Source organism: Chrysemys picta, chromosome 7 (genome assembly GCF_011386835.1).
Source record: "Chrysemys picta bellii isolate R12L10 chromosome 7, ASM1138683v2, whole genome shotgun sequence".
Lineage (NCBI taxonomy): Eukaryota > Metazoa > Chordata > Testudines > Emydidae > Chrysemys > Chrysemys picta.
The window spans coordinates 1,662,096-1,684,027 of record NC_088797.1 but is presented as its reverse complement, the minus strand read 5'-3'; the positions used below and the strand labels follow the sequence as shown (position 1 = coordinate 1,684,027).

At 48.6% G+C, this 21,932-nt stretch overlaps 3 protein-coding genes across 10 annotated transcripts in view; all 3 read right to left on the bottom strand.

Moving 5' to 3' along the window:
- Positions 1-4,742, bottom strand: part of PXK (PX domain containing serine/threonine kinase like) — a 54,828-nt gene extending 50,086 nt beyond the window's left edge. For all 8 annotated transcript variants that reach the window (XM_065552909.1, XM_065552908.1, XM_065552897.1 and 5 more), the window contains exon 1: positions 2,074-4,742. In XM_065552909.1, the coding sequence (XP_065408981.1) occupies positions 2,074-2,175 (102 nt within the window). In that variant the 5' untranslated portion in view covers positions 2,176-4,742. The remainder of the gene's footprint in view (positions 1-2,073) is intronic.
- A 6,721-nt stretch (positions 4,743-11,463) lies between these two features.
- Positions 11,464-12,303, bottom strand: HTD2 (hydroxyacyl-thioester dehydratase type 2). Its single transcript, XM_042844262.2, has one exon. It carries the CDS (start codon positions 12,301-12,303, stop codon positions 11,788-11,790), a length of 516 nt encoding a protein of 171 aa, XP_042700196.2. The 3' UTR covers positions 11,464-11,787.
- Positions 11,464-21,267, bottom strand: RPP14 (ribonuclease P/MRP subunit p14). The gene is made up of 5 exons (XM_065552918.1): positions 20,815-21,267; positions 20,634-20,718; positions 18,423-18,499; positions 13,208-13,286; positions 11,464-12,407 (listed from the first exon to the last, which is right to left on the bottom strand). The coding sequence occupies exons 1-5, from the start codon at positions 20,910-20,912 to the stop codon at positions 12,351-12,353; spliced, it is 396 nt and encodes a 131-aa protein (XP_065408990.1). The 5' UTR covers positions 20,913-21,267; the 3' UTR covers positions 11,464-12,350.
- Between the last annotated feature and the right edge of the window lie 665 nt (positions 21,268-21,932).

Genomic DNA, 21,932 nt, shown 5'->3' with positions numbered 1-21,932 from the left:
CCTCTACAGTTATTCATGTTACAACGTTCACCAGACACAAGGAGTAAGTCAGAAGCCTGCTGCCATGATATGCGTGCATCTAAACAATGAGTAAGGCTGAAGGACACACCTCTTAATATTCAAAACAAGTCTCTTACCAATGCACCTGCTGCTGTGGAAGTACACCTGGCCTCATCTCTTACATCCTCATTCCCTGCTAAGTGGGTAAAGCTCTGAAACATGTGATACCATACAGGTCTCCTTTTCTCTGATTCTGTACCATGGTACTGCTTGATAATACCATGGTAAACACAGTTTTTAAAAGTGCAGTTATACTCCAAGAGCAGGCCTATAAAAATAGCATTATGGAATTCCATTGTTGTTGGGTATCAATGACCCCAGACCAAGTCTGCTCAGTTTTTAAGAAAATGGGGTCAGGTGTAAATACATCACAGGAAAATGAGCCTGGCAACTGAGGGCTTGTCTATACTTACGCGCTGGTTCGGCGGCAGGCAATCGAACTTCTGGGTTCGATTTATCGCGTCTTGTCTGGACGCGATAAATCGAACTCAGAAGTGCTCCTCGTCGACTCCGGTAATCCTGCTCGCCGCGAGGAGTACGCGGAGTCGACGGGGGAGCCTGCCTGCCGGGTCTGGACCGCGGTAAGTTCGAACTAAGGTACGTCGACTTCAGCTACGTAGCTGAAGTTGCGTACCTTAGTTCGATTTGGGGGTTTAGTGTAGACCAAGCCTGAAAGTCAAACTGGGTTCTTTCTGGCTAAGCATCATAATCGGAGTGCTACATTCTGCCCCCAGTTACCCCTGCGCAGCCTCATCTCCACTGGACTTGCACAGATGGAACTGTGGACAGAATTTAGCCATATGTTGTCACCTACATTAGAACCCAGCTCCACTCCCATCATTGTGATGCATTAGCAAGGCTAACGTAAGCAAAGAAATGTTAAAATCTTACTTTGGCACTAGAGTAAGCAGGCATAACTGTGCAGATGCAGTGGGAGATGGCCTGGGTAAAGGCTAGTCTACACTAGAAGTGCTACAGCGGTGCAGCTGCATTGGTGCCAGGGCCGGCTCCAGGAAAGGGGCTCTTTGCAGCAAGTCCCTCAGTCCCTCTTGGAGGGGAGGACTTGCCACCGAAGAATGAAGCAGCGGCGGTAGAGCTGCCGCAGAAGTGCCGCCGATCGCGGCTTTTTTTTTTCCCCCCTCGCCACTTGGGGCAGCAAAAACACTGGAGCTGGCCCTGATTGGTGCCGCTGTAGTTCATCTGGTGAAGACGTGCCAATGGGACAGAGCTCTCTCTCTCATCGCCATAATAAAACCACCTCAGTGAGAGGCGGTGGCTAGGTTCTGCAGAAGTGCTGTCCACACTGGTGCTTAAGTCAATGTAACGTACATTGCTCAGGGGGATGGCTTATTCACACCGGAGTGACACCAGCTGTACCGACATAAGTGGTAGTGTGTACAAGCCTGAAGAAGAGGGTGTTTTTACGCTGTGATTTTATTGACCAGCACAGTACAAATAACCAACAATAAACAACAAGTACAGGTACAGGTATGGCACATGGCATAGAGCAAATCCATTGAGGAGAGAGGAAGCGAAGGGGCTGCACAGCACTGAGCTTACTGCAGAAAGCCAGGAGACAAAACCCTGCTGCCGAGCCACCAGATCCACACAGCGAGCTGCCCTGGGGCTTGTTCCCACCCAACCCCACTACCCCAGGTCTCACTCCCCACTTCCCCTGGGGCTCCCCCCCCACCACCACACACACGGGTCCCCTGGAGCCCCCCCACCACCACACACACCCGGCTCCCCCGGGATTCCCCCCCACACACACCCGGCTCCCTCGCTCCGCTGGAGCTCCCCCCCCCACACACACACACCCGGCTCCCCCGGAGCTCCCCCCCACACACACACACACCCGGCTCCCCCGCTCTGCTGGAGCTCCCGCCCCCCACACACGGCTCCCACGGGGCTCCCCGGCTGCCCCCCTCCCCTGGGGCTCCCCCGCCCCACATCTCCCCGCCGGGAGCTCGCGTCGCTCCCCCGGCCATTGCCGCCCGGCCCGGCCCGGCTCACCGTGTGCGAGTGCAGGCTCTGGCTCGCCTCGATCACGGCTGTCAGCGGCACCGTGTCGTCCAGCAGCACCTTGCCCGCCGGCGGCTTCTCCATGAAGGCCATGCCGGGCCGGGCCGGGCCGCGAGCGGAGCGCGGAGCCCGCGCCGCCAACCTGCCTCCCGCAGCAGCGCCCCGCGCCGCGCCCGCCGCTGTCAACACGGGACAGGCGCCAGCACCGCCGGGTCTTAAAGCCCGAGCGCGCCCGGGCCGCGCCGCTCCGCTCCGCTTGCAGCCTGGGGCGGGACAGGGGCAGGGCCCGGCCCGCCTCCCGGAGCGTCAGTCCGGCCACGAGACCCCGCACAGCCGGGGGGGCTCAGCCCGGGCCCCGCTATCCCCAGCCAGGAGACTGACAGCCCGGGGGGGGGGGGGGGCTCACCTCAGGGGCCCCCGCTACCCCCAGCCCGGAGACTGACAGCCCGGGGGGGCTCACCTCAGGGGCCCCCGCTTCCCCTCAGCCAGGAGACTGACAGCCCAGGGGGGGGGGTCACCTCAGGGGCCCCCGCTACCCCCAGCCCGGAGACTGACAGCCCGGGGGGGCTCACCTCAGGGGCCCCCGCTTCCCCTCAGCCAGGAGACTGACAGCCCGGGGGGGTCACCTCAGGGGCCCCCGCTTCCCCTCAGCCAGGAGACTGACAGCCCGGGGGGGGTCACCTCAGGGGCCCCCGCTTCCCCTCAGCCAGGAGACTGACAGCCCGGGGGGGTCACCTCAGGGGCCCCCGCTTCCCCTCAGCCAGGAGACTGACAGCCCGGGGGGGGGTCACCTCAGGGGCCCCCGCTTCCCCTCAGCCAGGAGACTGACAGCCCGGGGGGGGTCACCTCAGGGGCCCCCGCTTCCCCTCAGCCAGGAGACTGACAGCCCGGGGGGGGTCACCTCAGGGGCCCCGCTGCCCCCAGCCCGGAGACTGACAGCCCGGGGGGGCTCACCTCAGGGGCCCCCGCTGCCCCCAGCCCGGAGACTGACAGCCCGGGGGGGCTCACCTCAGGGGCCCCCGCTACCCCCAGCCAGGAGACTGACAGCCCGGGGGGGGTCACCTCAAGGGCCCCCGCTTCCCCTCAGCCAGGAGACTGACAGCCCGGGGGGGGTCACCTCAGGGGCCCCCGCTACCCCCAGCCAGGAGACTGACAGCCCGGGGGGGGGTCACCTCAAGGGCCCCCGCTTCCCCTCAGCCAGGAGACTGACAGCCCAGGCGGAGTTGGGGTGGGAAATGGGTGGGGCCAGGGCCCCGTGGAGGGTCCTCTTTTTTAATTTGTTAAAGATGGTAACCCTACAGTACCTATAAGAAATGTAAGTTACTTTTACCCCTGCCGGAACCCCAGACCAGCAGTGGACTGAGCGGGGCTGGCAGCGGGCTGAGCAGCTCAGCCCACTGCCGGTCTGGGGTTCCGGCTGCCAGCCCGGGGCTCTGCTCCTGGCCTCGGCCCCATGCTCTTCAGTCACGCCCTGCTGTGGCCCACATTGGAAAACTCAGCAAGGAAAAGCAACGGCAAGGATCACACTAAACTGATAAGATCTGCATTTTAATCTTATTTTAAATTAAGCTTCTTCAATATTTTAAAAACCTTATTTACTTTAAATACAACAATAGTTTATTTATATAATATAGACTTATAGAGAGAGACCTTCTAAAAACTTTAAAATGTATTACTGGCACACGAAACCTTAAATTAGAGTGAATAAATGAAGACTCGGCACACCACTTCTGAAAGGTTGCCGACCCCTGGTTTACAGTTTTGTTCAATGGCTTTCAGCACCCCCACTATAAAAATTGTTCCAGTGCCAATGCTCTTACCCAACAACCCCCCCAAACTTGACCCATTATATCAAATGGACACAGAACTGCACACCAAGGGAGGCAGAAGGAAAAGGAATTAAAGTCAAAAGGAGACTTGGAGTTGGGTGCCTTTGAAAACCTTCCCCAAGCTTATTCAGAGAAGGCCTGATCCTGAGGGGTCCTGAGCGTACTTGACTCCTCCTCACTGGGAGTTAAGGAGGCTCAGCAACTGACTGTGTTAGGCCCAATGTAATAAGAGAAAAGAAACCAAGTGAAGCACCTCAAACTGAGAAAAAGAAACTGAAAGTCATGTGCAGTCAGTGCTGGTGCTGTGCCAGGAGTGGCCAGGGTAAACTCAGTGCCTCAGAGATGAAGCAGCTTCAACATTTTTCCTGAGATGAGATCACACTGAATACAAAAAAGGCCTTGTCCACTCCCACCTGCCCCCATCCGACCTCCTCCAGTTTCAAGGAGCCAGATTACAGCCCTTGCTCCTTTGTTAAACTCCTTTTGTTTACCTTTGAATTACAATGTGGCTTTGTAAGGACAAAACACCATTCACTTCACAATATACACAAACATATCTGGACAATTTATACTTTAGAATATTTTACCATCATGGGGGTTTTGCTAAACTGTCTGGGGAGAAGCATTTATACAGTGAAAAATAAAAAACTTTCTGAGGTTGGTGATAGTTCCCAAAATAAATTACATTAATTGTGAATAAATATATTTCCAAGGAGGTGGGAGATACTATGGAAGGCATTGATAGCGTAATGGGCAGGGACGGAGGACTTTTAGCCAGCAAACTATGCAAGATTCACCAGCTGAGGAGAAGGGCTGGTAGTTCTGCTCCTGACACTCTCCATTGCTCCAGTGCTGCTAGGTAATTTTTAAACGTTCATGATAGCATCTCTAATCACGCTGGCAAAGACGCAATGGAGGCTAGAATGATTCAGTCTCAGTTGTTCTTTACTCCCCAAAAGCCTAATCTGTTTGAAACATTGCTTAGCACCACTAGTAACCCAACCAAAGGCCTGGTGGGTCTGGACCCAAGGCACATTTCAATCAACTCAGGAGGAGCAAGCAATGTTTAGCAATATACATTAATCTAGGATAGACAAAACCTTAAGGCCCTGATTCTCTACTGCTTTGCACCTTGCCTAGTCATTTACACCTGCATGACATGGGCAGGGCCGATGGGGGGGAGGGGAGGGGGAAGCCGGTACAAATTACCGGGGCCCGGCGGTCCAGAAGGGGACCTGGCTTCCCCCCCCTCGTCGGCCCTGTTTAGCCGGCCCGCCCTTGCTGGGGGGCCCGAAAAAAAAATTTCACCGGGGCCCAAACCCGCTCTCGGTGGCCCTGGACATGGGTGTAAAAGGCTACCTAAACACTATGGACAATAGGCAAGAAACAAGGCTGGAGACAAACAGGCCCTCTATTGATACCTTCCCTAACCCACCTCCCTCCAGTTCTAATAGACAAATTCCACCATTGAATGTAATTTGTTTGTTTACAATTAGATTTTGTAAGACAATATGCATTTTACTTCTTCATACCTTCAAACCCCATCTCTAGACCAATAATTTACTCTCCCCATTTTAGCAAAGAGGCTGATTGTGATCAGCACTATATACAAAGGTACAAAGGACAAAGGTAGTGAGGACATTTGGGAAATAGCCTCTTGCAGCAATACCAACTGGAAGTGATGAAGTCAATCATGTGAGGAAATCCTGCTAATTAATCACGCAGTGTGTATCAGCATCCTTCCCCTCAGCACGGCTGCGGGTTAAACTTACAGCAGTTGTCCTTTGCCATTGGTATTTACATTGCCATTGGTATTTACTTGTCACTGAAATAGGTTACATAATCATGGCTAGAGGATAACAGTAATGTTTACACACAAGTCATTTGAAATCTTGGCGGGGAGGGGGGAGCAGTCCAGGAGCTCTCATGAATCCACTATCAAAACAGCTCCTCCACTACTTTGGGATGTGTTTTTTTTGTTTGTTTGTTTGTTTGCGTGGGTGAGCATGGTAGGGAAACAAAGAGCCGGAAGCAGGAAAGAATAAAATTATTGAACATCTCTAATATACTCAGAGGTAGATCTCTTTACGCATATACAGTAAATTTGGTCCTATGCAGCTGGTCAGGCCAAAACCTATGCACCACTTGAGTCCCACATAAGACCTTAAAAACAAGGCTTAGATGTGCACAGGTCTTGTTCTGTCCCTCTGCACTGAGATGAATTTCACTGTTATAGAATGAGTGTAATGAGCATTTAGAGTAAAACAGTAGTAGATGCGGACCTCAAAAAAAGCGAACATCCTTCTGGGATGTATTAGCAGGAGTGTTGTAAGTAAGACACGAGAAGTAATTCTTCCACTCTACTCTGCGTTGATTAGGCCTCAACTGGAGTGTTGTGTCCAGTTCTGGGTGCCACATTTCAGGAAGGATGTGGACAAATTGGAGAGAGTCCAGAGAAAAGCGGCAAAAATTATTAAAGGTCTAGAAAACATGACCTATGAGGAAAGATTGAAAAACTTGGATTTGTTTAGTCTGGAAAAGAGAAGACGGGGGGGACACGATAACAGTTTTCAAGTATGTAAAAGGTTGTTACAAAGAGGAGGAAGAAAAATTGTTTTTCTTAACCTCTGAGGATAGAACAAGAAGCAATGGGCTTAAATTGCAGCAAGGGAGACATAAGGAAAATTTTCCTAACTGTCAGGGTGGTTAAGCACTGGAATAAATTGCCTATGGAGGTTGTGGAATCTCCATCATTGGAGATTTTTAAGAACAGGTTAGACAAACACCTGTCAGGAATGGTCTAGATAATACTTAGTCCTGCTACTAGTGCAGGGGACTAGACTAGATGACCTCTCGAGGTCCCTTCCAGTTCTATGATTCTATGATCCTGATATACATCATTACCCACCTACCTGAGAAATAAGATGATCAGTCGGTATTTGTCAGCTATAAATCACTTTGCTAAAGTACAAACAACGTGAGCTGTCTGGCACTACATTGGATTATATGGAAGTTTAATAAAGATTCACTTACAGTGCCATAAGAAAATTAGAGCATTTGCACATTGAGCTATCACAGAAGTTATGGTCTCAATGACAGAAAAAAAACAGGAAGCTTTTTTTTAAAACACAAGACTTCATACAGCTACTCCACAGAGAACGAAATAGCCAATTTGAACTCAACTTTGCCATCAGTTGTTTAGTTTGATTTTCCCCAGGAGTTTGTTTGCCAAAAGAACATCCTTGAAATAACACAGGACCCTCAATTGTATAAATCTTCCACTTTTGCAGAACATAGCCTTATGTGTGGAGTCTGTCTGAATTACTGTAAATTCTTTCCATAGCAACAGTATTGCCTAGCGGAGATCTGGGACTATCAAAATCCTTTGTAGAGCAGACTTCTGTCTGGAGCTACCACCAGAATTCTTTCAGCATCTCTGGTGTCAGATAATGCAGCAATGAAAGTAGTGCTTTCTCTGTATTCTCCTGTTGGGAGTTCTTTAAGGCCTCCCCATATGTAACATAATTAATCTGCAAAAAGAACAGGAGTACTCGTGGCACCTTAGAGACTAACAAATTTATTAGAGCATAAGCTTTCGTGGACTACAGCCCACTTCTTCTTGGGCTGTAGTCCACAAAAGCTTATGCTCTAATAAATTTGTTAGTCTCTAAGGTGCCACAAGTACTCCTGTTCTTTTTGCGGATACAGACTAACACGGCTGCTACTCTGAAACCTGTCATAATTAATCTGGATTTTCATTTACTTTTAAAGGCCTGGGAGCTCTGGCAGTATTTCCTCCCAGCAACCCCATAATATGAATGATTTTTAGTCTGCACTGGTTTTCCAGAGCATAGTCTGTATCTATACTACAGAGACTACATTGGCTTAGCTATGTCCATGTAGCTAAGGTGTCATAACCCCATAGTTTAGATGCAGCCTACACCAATGGAAGGTTTTTTCCATGTGTTTAGAAACATCACCTCTCTGAACAAAGTCAGTTTTCTTCCATCAACATAGCTGCATTTACACTGAGGGTTTGGTTGGCATAGCTCTGTCAGTCAAGGGTGTGTATTTTTCACACACCCTGACTGTTGTAGCTATGTTGAACTAACTTTTAAGTATAGACCAACCCTAGAAAGCACAGCTTATTTATATGACTGAAATAAGCAACACTTAAAAGTTAGGTTATCAAAGTCATTATTGTTGAAAGCCTAATTTTAAGCTCTTCTCCACAGCAGAGAGGGTGAGTTGTAATTCTTGTCCGTGCCCCCAGACTCCCTTAAGCTCTGAAGCAAGACCACCATGACAAAAGGAGTTGGAGGAGCTGAATGTGATGGTATCAGGAGCTACACTGTCAGTTACAAGCTTCAGTGTCAACATTATCAGCTACCAATTTTATTGTAAGCATTCTCGGAATATGCTTATGTATATGAGCTATACACAGAAGCTGAAAGGGCTATTAAAAAGATCTGATGCAAAACAATGCTGATATAGAGTACTAATTATTGCTTGAGTGGAGCGCACAGGAAGAACTATCATCTGGTTGATGAGCCCTCTTCTCTTTTTAACTTAATTGTCTCTTGTTTTCAAACAGATCACCAGAGATGACAATCTGTCACAAGACAAAAATAAAAGTGTGTTATAGAGAAGTTTAAAAAAGTCTGAACTATCACGGGAGAATAATCAGCAGGGTTTGAGGTTTGACTTCTTTATTACTTCTCATAACACAAGAACTAGGGGTCACCAAATGAAATTAATAGGCAGCAGGTCTAAAACAAATAAAAGGAAGTATTTCTTTACACAACGCACAGTCAACCTGTGGAACTCCTTGCCAGAGGATGTTGTGAAGGCCAAGTCCATAATAGGGTTCAAAAAAGAACTAGATAAATTCATGGAGGCTAGATCCCTCAATGGCTATTAGCCAAGATGGGCAGGAATTTTATCTCTAGCCTCTGTTTGCCAGAAGCTGGGAATGGGCGACAGGGGATGGATGATTCCCTGTTCTGCTCATTCCCTCTGGGACACCTGGCACTGACCACTGTCGGAAGACAGGATACTGGGCTAGATGGACCCTTGGGCCATTTTTATGTACGCTATTAACTCAGCGGCAAGTTTCACAGCCAAGATATCTACTTTTTCTCTAACAGAAGTACTGGGAGCATAAGCTTTCGTGGGTAAGAACCTCACTTCTTCAGATGCAAGAAGTGAGGTTCTTACCCACGAAAGCTTATGCTCCCAGTACTTCTGTTAGTCTCAAAGGTGCCACAGGACCCTCTGTTGCTTTTTACAGATTCAGACTAACACGGCTATCCCTCTGATACTTTTTCTCTAGCTCCTGAACAGTGAAAAAGTCTTCCTTCTGCTTCCTGCCATTTTCTTTTGAGTTGCATCAACAGCAGTTGAAACCGAGATCTGCTTGAAAGTCAGGAAATGACTTGCCTTTGAACAAACTCTTATTTTACTTGTTTCATCTTTTAAAGTCACTGATTGTGCAGCTACCTCTTACTTTTACCTTGTTCACAATATTGTCTCTAGGGTGCAGTTTAAAATGTCTTGGCTACCTTTAAAAACTTTTAAAAGAACCAGATGTACATTAAGGGTTCTTGCTGTCCTTAAACTACCACTACATTTGGCAGTCACCAATTTTTCAGTCGATTGCCATTTGAACACAGAATTGTGAGTTTAAACATGACCATTCTTCTGAGTTTTAGATTTAAAACTCAGAAGTGTAGATCAAAGATTTGCTTCGGCTTGAAAGGCTACATTGACTTATTGTGTGTTTAAAAAAAATCTACTGTAATTTTGATCTATAAAGCCCTTTATGGGACAAGTCTAAAGGCTACCACACCCTCACAGAAGACAGCTGCTACGCTCAAGCTGACAGACCCCAGATTTGTATAGTGTGACGTAGGCTTGGTCAGTAGAAAGCTCTTGATTCTGGCAATTGTTCCCTTGGTCCAACAAGCTGACACAGAGTCCAAAGCCCAAGGTCTAAGAATAGATGTTTGCTTTGTTTGTCTCTCCCCCGAATTCTGAGTGGCAGTTCTGTTATTCACAATGTATCATTCTTAATGTATGAGATTTAGAATATATAGATATCATACACAGACCTGGAATGAGTAACTTGAAGAGAGAAAAGGCACTACAGCTACTAAAGCAGAAGTCACCTAGTGTACTTTGACTATCCCTTGTCTCCACAAAAAGCAGGTTATGAGCCAAACTCTGCCATCAGCTCCACAGCACATTGCTCTAGCTTACATTGTATAGATAACACTTAGTCCTGCCTCGAGTGCAGGGGACTGGACTAGATGACTTCTTGAGATCCCCTCCAGTTCGGTGATTCCTGCAGCTCTGAGAATGGTGTCAGACTTCGCTACTTAGGACAGCCCAGGGTTTGCGGTTAGCATGGGACTTTGGAGACCCCAGGTTTAATTCCCTGCAAATGTCCCATATGACCTTTCGCACATCACAGCCAGTATTTTAAAAGGTATTACACATCAAAATACGATAGGTGCCTAGGCACTATGGAAAACCCCACGAGGTGCTTAGCTGCAGCTTTAGATGTCTAAATACCTTTAAAAATCTGTCCCCTGATCTCTTTGGGCCTTACTTCCCCATCTGAAAAATGGGGATCATAGCACTTCCCTACCTCGCAGGTCTGTTGAGAGCATAAATACATTACAGTTTAAGAGGCTGCTCAAACACTATGGTACCAGGGGGCAGATAACTCCCTTGTCAGGGAAATTTAAGGTTACAGCAGCAATCTCAGCTATTCTGATCTGATCAAACTCTGCCTGTCTCCCTCATGCACATTTGTCTCCAAGTGTTGTCTGAAAGAACACCTACTAAGAACAATTCCTTCTATCTACCCTCTTTCCAAAGCAGATCAAGGCCCAATTTTGATCACACAATAAGCAATTCTGGACTATAAAGGGTTTAGCTCATAAAGCTACCATGTGTAGCCACATGTCTGTAAAGTTCCCTTATAATTTAGTTTTAAGAGTTCCTCTAGTTGTGACAGGTTGCCACATGACATTTAGTTTGTAGTTTAGCAGTGGTAGGAGGTTATCCAAGACCTTTACACAGACCATTTTTGTATGGCCTAATGATAGCCTCAAATCAAATGAGCCCTTTTGCTTGAAAATTAAGTGGAACAATGCATTAATTTGTGAAAGAAACATCAGAGCTACCCTAATAAAGGCAATGGTTGAAGAACAAGCTTTTTATTCTTGTAAGTCAGGGGAGAGGATGACATGTGCATGTGTTAATATGAACCCAATGCTGCTTGCTTTATTCACCCACGTAGTCCCTTGGTCTTCATTGAATTCATAGAAGGGGTGAGAGAGAGATCTGGCCCTTTGCCATATCTAGAACTTCAAACTGAACAAGAGTTCAAAACTCAATGTGAAATGTGGCACATGTTGTGCAATAGTAACAAGGAACCAAGAGAATACTTTATTTATTTATCTGAGATAAATATCTTGGCTCCCTGTTTACTAGTCAGGGGACAGAAATCTCTTGACCAACTCCAGAACATTACGTGAAGTAAACATTTCTTTGTAAAAGGTTCCAGTTAACACTGGGGTTTATTCTGGTGACAGACAGTTGAGCTAGGAAACAGAACAGGCTTGGTTGCACACGATGGTAATAGATGTAAGGTAAGTATGGATCATACTGATCTTCATGTGCCCTTACAAGCCATCAAAAGTGATGTTTTACATCTCTCACCTACAAGGCACATCAGCTCTCAAAATTGACAGCAAGCTGTGTCCTTCAAAGTGTTTCTGCAGGCTTCCTCTTACCAAGGTTTGAGGTATCACACATGTGAACCCCCCACATATTTCTGAATTTTACTAAAGAATAAAGCACCATGCAGTCACGAGCGCTGACCTTCTGACACCATGACTTTCACTATCCCTTCCATAACAATCTTTTCACTTTCCCTAACAGTACATGATACTGAAATGTATGCAACAGATCTTTTCAGTCTCGTCACTTCTGCTGCAGCTAAGACTTCTTCTCCAATGTACAAGGGAGCTGGGAAGTGAATTTCCTGAGAAAGAAACACACAACCATAGCCAGGCATTTTAGTACCTATAACTGCTGAAATAAGTCCGTTGATCAAAACTCCATGTACAATTGTTCTCCCAAACCTAGTTCTCTTTGCATAGTCTTCATCCAAATGCAGTGGGTTTGTGTCCCCAGTTAAGTCAGCAAAACTAACAATATCTTTCTGTGTGAAGGCTTTAGTAAGTTCAGCCTTGTCTCCAACCTGTATATGTGAACGCTGAAGAGAGAGAGATCTAAGCAATGAGCTAGCAATGTTTGGTTTTGTCAGGATGGTTCTTTTGAAATCCCCACCAAAAATTCTAGGTCTGAGTAGTGCCAACATCTTGAGCAACTTCTGCTTCTTACAGCCCAACCACGTTTCCGGTGTATTCAATCCAGTAGGAGTTCTCTGCTGTTCCCAGATAACGCAAGGAGAAATGGAGAGGTCTGGTGGGGGGGGGGAAAAATGACACATTATGAAAACATCACACATACCAAACAATTTCCAGCAGGCAAGATTAAAAAAAAAACAACAACACACAACAAATTTCCCCCATATAAAGCAAAATTAGAGCAACTTAAGCCAACCATGTTATTCAACTATCTCCTTGGAGACCAACTCCAGCTCCCAGACTCAGTTACTGAAAGTTACGTGGCAGAATGAAGTGAAGCATTTCAAAAGGAACAAGCATTGGGCTCTGGAATTCAAGTGCAATGGGGTTTGGAGTCAGTGAGTGACAGTGGGCGAAACATACAAGTTTGAACCCAGATAGGGGCCAAGGACAAACTGTCATGGAAATTAGTTTCCTCAAAAATCTGTTAACGAGATCTACTACAGTGAGGTCAGGTCTGATATGTAAAGTGATGAAACTCAGACACAAGAGTCTAGTTTTATAAGATCGCATCTATGTGGGCCCCCAAAAGGAAAGACGATTCCCAGCATCTACTTCCTTTCAGACAACCCCAGATATGACAACAGGTGATTGTTACAACCACCGTACAATATAAAGAGACCTGGACATGACAATTTAAGTCGACTGAATTTCAGTAATTATAAGACAGACCGATTCAATCTCTCACCAATCTGTTTCACACCCATCCTTAAGGGTATTTAACTCTAAAACGGATCCGGTTTTACACAAGTAAGCCATGTCTCTATTAAGAGGTTCTGTGAACTTGAGTAGGCTGAGTAACCCTAAAGAGGACTAAAATTCAGGGGCAGGTCCCGGAGTTCCCCAGGGCTTTACCTGTATCACTCTGAAAGCACACTTCCTGTTCTGGTAGGAGCCCAGCAGTGTTAGAGCACTCCACAGCTTGACAAGGCCACTAAATTATGACAACATTAAATAGATTATTAGGATTCACATGCCTCAAAAGATTTTGCTGCTGGGTATACAGCTTAAATAGAGATTCCCTAAACAGAAGGAATAATGAACTCCCAACTGCAATTTCATCAGTAGGCTCTGGTGACAAGTTTGTGACAATTACCCTTCAGTGTAGTTTGTCTTATCTATGGTTTGAAGTATTTAATACAATCAATGCTCATGGGTTTTTCCTTTGTCAAACCCTTTTTTAATGGGCCTGTTTCCTGAACCGCTCTTCCTGTGCCTTTAGTTTCCTTCCCTTCCCCATCCCCAATAGCTTCCATTCATCTTTAGTGCCCTAATCTCCCAGCTGCTCCTGACCTCTTCCCACAGCAAGGGATAACAGACACAGGTTTCAGTACTACATCATCCACTCCTGGTCATTTTATGTTTTAAGACAGGAACACTGTATGGATCCATGTTTAGTGTCTCACTGAGTACGTATTAAGTTTGCTCAATTTAAGTAAAAAGATGTTTTAGTCTTTAACCTCCAGCCCTGCATACTCAGCCTAGCAAAATCAAGCTGGGTTCTTTCTAGGTCATGCATGATCATCAGTAAGAGATTCTGTGGGCCCAATTTTCCTTTCAGTGTCATCTGAGCAACCCTATTGCCGTCAACTGATTAACCACGGGTGTAACTGATTGGCCCTGGAACCAGGGCTTTGGAGCGGAGCCTGGAGCGCGGAGCAGGTCCAGAGCAGTGGAGCTGCAGGTTTTTGCCTGGAGCTGGAGCGGAGCCGGAGCACAGCTCCAAAGCCCTGCCTGGAACGCAGGAACCAATTCTGTTGATGCACAAGTAACACTATCTAATTCACTCTAACCTGCATTGGCTCTGCAGATGTAACTGAACACTTACTTCTGTAACTAAATGCAGCAGATAGGACTACACACAAGCAGCAGCTCTGTCAAGACGTTGTGAGGTTTACGCATCTTCGTCACTTCTTAGACCAGTGTGTCATGTTAACTATTCTGGACCAGTCACATTTTTGTGGTCTCTGAGTCAAAAGATAGTTTAAACCCACAAATGCCAATGGAAATTTGTTGTGTTTGAGGTGGTTTCTTAGTCTGCCTTTTTACCGCTCTTTTGATTCCTAGTGCTTTGCCATTTTTCTTAGGGTTTGTCTACACTGGCAATTTGCAGCACTTTCTCGCTCAGGGATGTGAACCCCCCCCCGAGCTCAGCAAGTTTCAGCGCTGTAAAGCACCAGTGTAGACATTGCACCAGCGCTGGAAGCTACACCCCTCGTGGAGGTGGGTTTTTCAGGACGCCGGGAGAGCTCTCTCCCAACGCCAGGGCCGGCTCTAGGCACCAGCAAACCAAGCACGTGCTTGGGGCGGCACATTTTTAGGGGTGGCATTCCAGCCAGTCCCTTTTTTGCGCTTGGGGCGGCACACCTAGAGCCGGCCCTGGCAGCAGCAGCGCGTCCTGCACGGGCGGGGGGGCGCCCTGGGGCCGCTGCGGTTCGCGTCAGGGAGCAGCGCCCGCACCGTATGGCCAGGTGGGCTCTGAGCGCAGGGCACCTGGGCTGGGGGCCGCCGCCCCATGGGACACACGGAGCTGCCTGCAAGTGCCGCAGGCCGGCCGCCCCCCAGCGCTGCAGCCGGGGCTGGGTAAAGCAGCCCGAGCCACCCAGGGATTGCAGCAGGGCAGCCAGGAGCAGCAGCAGCAGGGCCATAGTGGGGACCGGTGCCCGGGGTGCTGCCATGCGGGGCCGCGTCCTGCTCTCCGGGGCTCCGCTCCCTCTGGGGCTGCCCTGCCCCGGCTCCTCAGCCCCCTACCGGGATGGTCCCCCGGCTCTGCCCTCCCGGGTCCGGCCGGTCCTGGAGGCGGGAGCCCCGGCTGGAGGGACCCTGAGCTGAGGCGCGGCCCGGGAGCCCCGCTGCTTACCCCAACCCTGCCACCGCCGGACTGGCTGGAGATGAAGGGGCAGCGGGCGGAGTCAGCACTGGTGGGGGGAAGCCCAGGGCTGGGGCAGCAGGGAGTGCGGGTGGGATGGGGGGGAAAGCCCAGAGTTGGGGCATCAGGGGGTGAGGGTGGGGGGAGAGCCCAGGGCTGGGGTGGCAGGGAGGTGTAGGGGGAGCCCAGGGCTGGGACAGGATGGGTGGCAGCCAAAAATTTTTTTGCTTGGGGCGGCAAAAAACCTAGAGCCGGCCCTGCCCAACGCTGTGCCGCGACCACACAAGGCACGTGGAAGTGCTGCTGCGACAGTACCTTAGCACGGCCAGTGTGGACTAGCCCTAAGTAGTACATGATTACTCCCAAGTTATTTAGTGCTTTACATCAAAAAGTCTTAAAGTGCTTTATAAAGCTGCTCACTTATCCTCATTTTACAGATGGGGACCCCATTACAGAGACATTAAGTAACTTACTCACGGTCACAGAGCAAGTCAGTGGCAGAGTCAGGATCAGAGACAAACGTTCAACACCCTTGCTCTAACTTCTAGACTCTAAATTAGGCAGCCCTCACATTATTAATGTTGAAAGATAACAAGGATGTAAAGACTGCTCTGAAAGGCAAGTTACTGGATTTCACACCTTAAAAAGGCTTTTCACAGAGCTTTTTAAAATGGAGAGGAATCATTTACAGTTCTGCTCCACACCTAATCATCTTTCACTTCAAGCGCCAGGCACATTCTTCCCCCTGCCTCCTCTAACACATCACAGTGTGTACCTTCAAAAATCCCAAACAAAAGACAATAAGCTATACACAATTCTCCCCGAGGAGAGGCTGAGAAGAGAATAAACCATGTCATTTAATGCACTCAGATACCATGGTGATGGGGGCAGTACAAGAATACAGTACAGACTATCTAGAGGCCAATAAGGCTATAAGTGTCCTCCTCTAGACTTTTAAGGAGCCACTTGATAATTGAGAGTGAAAAAGCTCCCTCTTTCAGCAATGGATTGTCTCCTATCAGTGAAGGATGAAGCGTCTACCAATTCTGGGCCAGGTGGCCCCCTAGGTATCTCTTGAAATTCAAGCGCAGTTAGGAGGGAAAAAAAAAAAAAAACTCCTGAGTGATCACTAAGCAGCATTCACATACATCCCAGAAACACACAAGAATCATAGAATCGGAGGACTGGAAGGGACCTCGAGAGGCCACCTAGTCCAGTCCCCTGCACTCCTGGCAGGACTAAGTATTATCTAAGACAGCGGCTCTCAAACTTCATTGCATCGTGACCCCCCTTCTGACAACAAAAATCACTACACAACCCCAGGAAGGGGGACTGAAGTCTGAGTCCGTCTAAGCCCCGCCACCCTGGGCTGGGGGGGGCCAAAGCTGAAGCCCAAGCACTTCTGCCCTGGGGGGGGGGGGGGGGCATACAACTTTAGCCCTGGGTGGTGGGGCTTGGGCTTCAGACTTGATGGGGCCCAGGGACACCACCAGCCTTGATGACTCCATTAAAATGGGGTCCCGACCCACAGTTTGAGAATCCCTGATCTAACACCATCCCTGACAGGTGTTTGTCTAAGCTGCTCTTAAAAATCTCCAATGATGGAGATTCCACAACCTCCCTAGGCAATTTATTCCAGTGCTTAGTCACCCTGACAGGACGTTTTTCTTAATGTGCAACCTAAACTGCCCTAGCTGCAATTTAAGCCTGTTGCTTCTTGTCCTATCCTCAGAGGTTAATGAGAACAATTTTTCTTCCTCCTCCTTTTACATACTTGAAAACTGTTATGTCCCCCCTCAGTCTTCTCTTCTCCAGATTAAACAAACACAATTTTTCCAATCTTCCCTCACAGATCATGTTTTTCTACACTTATCATTTTTGTTGCTTTTCTCTGGACTTCCTCCAATTTGTCCACATCTTTCCTGAAATGTGGCGACCAGAACTGGACAATACTCCAGTTGAGGCCTAATTAGCACGGAGTAGAGTGGAAGAATTACTTCTTGTGTCCTGCTTACAACACTCCTGCTAATACATCCCAGAATGATGGTTGCTTTTTTGCAACAGCGTTACACTGTTGACTCTCAGTTAGCTTGTTATCCACTATGACCTCCAGATCCTGTTCTGCAGTACTCCTTCCTAGGCAGTCATTTCCCATTTTGTATCTGCGCCACTGATTGCTCCTTCCTAAGTGGAATAATTTGCATTTGTTCTTATTTAATTTCATCCTATTTATTTCAGACCAGTTTCTCCAGTTTGTCCAGATCATTTTGAATTTTAATCCTATCCTCCAAAGGACTTGCAACTCCTCCCAACTTGGAATTGTCTACAAATTTTATAAGTGTACTCTCTATGCCATCATCTAAATCACTGATGAAGATATTGAACAGAACTGGACCCAGAACTGACCCCTACAAGGTCCCACTCAACATGCTCTTCCATCTAGGTTGTATTTCCCTAGTTTGTTTATGAAAAGGTCATGCAAGACCTGTTAGTCTCTAAGGTGCCACAAGTACTCCTGTTCTTCTTCATGCAAGACAGTATCAAAAGCCTTACTGAAGTCAAGATACACCAAATCTAACGTTTCCCCCCATCCACAAGGCTTGTTACCCTGTCAAAGAATGCAACAGACAAACAGGTTTAGAAAATCTGACTCATGAGGAAACATTAAAAAATCCAGGCACGTTTAGTCTTGGGAAAAGACGACTGAAGGGCAACCTGATGATAATCAACTATGTTAAGGGCTGTTATAAAGAGGACAGTGAGCGATTGTTCTCCCTGTCTCCTTAAGGTAGAAGTAGTTGTGATGAGCTTCATCTGCTGCAAGAAAGATTTACCAGTAGGTTAGATATTAGAAATAACTTTCTAACTAGAAGGGTAGTTAAGCACTGGAGCAGACTTCCAAGTAAGGTTGTGGAATCCCCATCACTGGAGATTTTTAAGAAGAAGCTGGACAAACACCTGTCAGGGATGGTCTAGGTTTACTTGGTCCGGCCTCAGTGCAGGGGCTGGATTTGAAGAATTCCCAAGGTCCCTTCCAGCCCTGCATTTCTATGAAATCACAGCTATTATTTTCTCTATTATTTTGATAGGAAACTATCAGAAGTTGTAAGCTCGTTATTTTCAAATTAAAGGTTATTTATACATCTTACACAATTCCATGTTGGTACTTGCAAGGTACTATATATGCAATCAGTGTCTTACCTGCTGGGAACTCTTAGTATTGCAGACAGGGTTTTTTCCTCATATGTTAAGACATCAACAGGCAAGGCTGCACCCACCTATGCACAAATAGGGCACTACTGTTAAATCAATATTATTCACTGCTTTAACACCAGTTTGTGAACATATGATTTCCACGTTCTCCAACTGAAAATATTATTATTAGAAGAACAGGAGGACTTGTGGCACCTTAGAGACTAACAAATTTATTAGAGCATAAGCTTTCGTGGACTACAGCCCACTTCTTCGGATGCTGGGCTGTAGTCCACGAAAGCTTATGCTCTAATAAATTTGTTAGTCTCTAAGGTGCCACAAGTCCTCCTGTTCTTCTTTTTGCGGATACAGACTAACACGGCTGCTACTCTGAAACCTTTCATTATTATTAGAGCAACTTTGTAATACCCAGCTCTTATACAGCCCTTTTCATTCACAGATCTCAAAGCACTTTGCATCATTAGCACCATTTTACAGCTGGCAAAACTCAGACAAAGAGGTGATATGACTTGTCCCACCTCACCCAGTACATCAGTGGCAGAGCCAGGAATAAAACCTAGGACCTCTTGAGTTCCAGTCCAGTAGGCCATATTCCCTCCTGCTGTTTTCCCTTTGAAGCTCCACTGCAGCAGGAGCACGGACACCGGGACTTAAAGGGAAATGGTTGTTTTCACACCCAGCTCAGTGGATGTCAGATAGCACTGAAGCAGGCTGATAGGAGGTACATTAAGGCTCCTAGTTCAGTGTCTTGAACTTAAAAGCCAAAGTCTATGAAACAGCAAAAAGCAGGGAGAGAAGGGCTCTGAGGACGCATGAGGGACATCATTTTAAATTGTTTCTTCCTTTCCCTTTATGCCCCATGAACCAAGCCTCCTTCCTGCTCACTTTCAACTCTGGCTTTCTAGTCAGAATTCTAATTCGGGTAATACTATGGTTCCTCTTCAGACGGTATAAATCTTTCGCCTTCACTAAATTAGGCCAGGAACCTAGAGAATCACCAATGTTTTGGTCATCTTTTGAGGGACCCCATCCACATACTGACCCAGCCTGACCATTTAGCTTCAGAGAGCTTCCAGAATCACTCGTTTGCAATTCTGGGTGAAACAGCTTCCACACTGAGAAGTCAATTAGTCAAAATTCTTTGCCCTGCTAAAATTAATGTTAGGTCAGATGAATCGTGTATGCAGCATAAGAAACATCAGGGTTCAGGAAACTTTGAATACACATCAGAACGGCAGTGAAGATGGGATTTTCATATATTTGCCTACTGAAACAGAAGAATTGTAACATTCACTACCATTGTTAAAAGCAGCCTGAAGTTTACAGATTTAAAACAAACAAACAAACAAACCATAATCATAGGCCGTGGCTACACTTGAAACTTCAAAGGGCTGCTGCAGGAGCGCTCCCGCGGCAGCGCTTTGAAGTGCGAGTGTGGTCGCGTGCCAGCGCTGCAGGTACTCCACCTCCACGAGGGGATTGGCTCCCAGCACTGGGTCACTGTTTACACTGGCGCTTTACAGCGCTGTAACTTGCTGCGCTCAGGGGGGTGTTTTTTCACACCCCTGAGCAAGAAAGTCGCAGCGCTGTAAATCGCCAGTGTAGCCATAGCCATAGTGCGGTATATAAAGAACAAGGTGCAGAAAGATCAGGCTCCGCCATTCAGCAGCACACTCTCCTAGACGTTCCATTTGAAATAATGGTTTGTAAAAAAGTCAGCGCTATTTATTTAAGGATGTGGTGATTCTGCATCATGTGCAATCTTCAAGTTGAGAGAGGGGCTCAATTCAGAGTTATGGGCTTGATCCATAAATTATTAGATGAAGTTCTTTGGCCATTATTATGCAGGAGCTTAGACTAGAAACTAGATCATCATAAGTTTCAGAGTAGCAGCCGTGTTAGTCTGTATCCGCAAAAAGAACAGGAGTACTTGTGGCACCTTAGAGACTAACAAATTTATTAGAGCATAAGCTTTCGTGGACTACAGCCCACTTCTTCGGATGCATATAGAATGGTTCGCATCCGAAGAAGTGGGCTGTAGTCCACGAAAACTTATGCTCTAATAAATGTGTTAGTCTCTAAGGTGCCACAAGTACTCCTGTTCTTTTTGTAGATCATCATAAGGGTTGCTTCTGGACCCTGAAAACAAAAGTCAATGAATTCAGACACTAGTCAGTCACAGGGTCAATGCGCTCCTACCTCCCCATGTAACTCCTTCAGCGCGGAAATAACCAGTTGCTTGAAATGAGCAGCATTCAATCGAATCCCACCTTCCTGAAATTCTCTGAAACGAACCGTGTTTACATAAAGTCTGGTTAGTCAGCGCTACTCATCGTCAAGTGGACCTGGGCTTTGCAAACGGGGGAAGGGCGGCGCTTACACGCAAACCCTCATGTAGTGGTGTTCGGAAGCGTTCTTGAAAACGATTCTGTCAAACGCCGCGGGCTGGGACCCCCGCCCCGCCCCTCGCTCGACCATGCCGGGACGCCCTCGGGCCCCGCGAGGGGACAGGCCGGGCAGGCTGCCGCACGCGCTGGAACCCCGAGCACCGGCGCGGCCACGCCCCGGTACGCTACAGGCGGGGCCCCGGGCTGGGAGACGCGCCGGGGGAGGGGGGCGGTCCCGGAGCCGGGCTCCCCCTGCAGCCAGCGGCGGGCACGTGGGCGCCGCTCCCGGCAGAGCGGCGCGCGCCTGTCCCGCAGCGGCGAGCTCTGCTCTGCGCACGCGCGGCGCCGGGAGCGCTAGAGAGGCGCGGGGTGACGGGCTCTCGCTAGGCCCGCCCAGCCGAGGGGGGAATTGGACCGAACCGGCCCCGCGCTTCCAGCGTTCCCAAACCCACGCGCCGCGCCGCGCCGCGCGGCCGCTTTCTTAGGTCACCGGAGGGGAGGGGAGGGGAGAAGCGGATCTGTCCGCCCCACCGACCAATCAGCGAGCAGCTCCGCCTCCTCCTCGTGGCCAACGGGGGACACGGCCCGCCCCCTACGGCGTCCCAGCGGGGCCAGTGCGAAGCAGGAGAGGGGGTTGGGCTTCCGGGGAGTAGCAGGGCGGCCCCTCGGTTGCTGTCGCAGCTCAGGGAGCGCCCGGCGGGCTCGCCTCTGTTCTGCGCGTGCACGATGCTCCCCAGTGACGCGGCTACGGCGCGTGCACGATGCTCCACTGACTTAACGTTTTCGCCGCGCGCCGCTGTGGCCTGGTCCCTGTAGCTGCTCCCCCCCCCCCTCGGCCGCCGCGTTGCCATGGGGATCTGACCGCGCGCAGGCGCAGAGCTCGCGGCCCGCTGTCAAGCTGCGGAGTGACTAGACCGGGGGGGGCAAACATGGCGCCTGCAGGGCGGGAAACGCCTGGCGGTGGCGGGGCCAAGCTCAGAGCAGACGCGACATGTCGAAGCTACAACTCCGGGAGCGGGGCGAGAGAAACCCACACCCCCCTTCACACGCCAGCAGGTGTAGCCGCTCCCGCCCCTGGGCACCGGGGCTGCCCCTGCGGGCCCTGTTGTGC

What these genes read in the sequence shown, in the direction of transcription:
- HTD2 (XM_042844262.2), bottom strand. Translation starts at nt 12,303, where the DNA reads ATGTTGGCACTACTCAGACCTAGAATTTTTGGTGGGGATTTCAAAAGA.
- RPP14 (XM_065552918.1), bottom strand. Translation starts at nt 20,912, where the DNA reads ATGGTCGAGCGAGGGGCGGGGCGGGGGTCCCAGCCCGCGGCGTTTGAC. An exon ending in CACTACATGAGGGTTTGCGT is followed by an intron (nt 20,719 to 20,814) that starts GTAAGCGCCGCC and finishes GGTTCGTTTCAG; the next exon opens with AGAATTTCAGGAAGGTGGGA. An exon ending in ATACTAAGAGTTCCCAGCAG is followed by an intron (nt 13,287 to 18,422) that starts GTAAGACACTGA and finishes GTCATAATTTAG; the next exon opens with TGGCCTTGTCAAGCTGTGGA.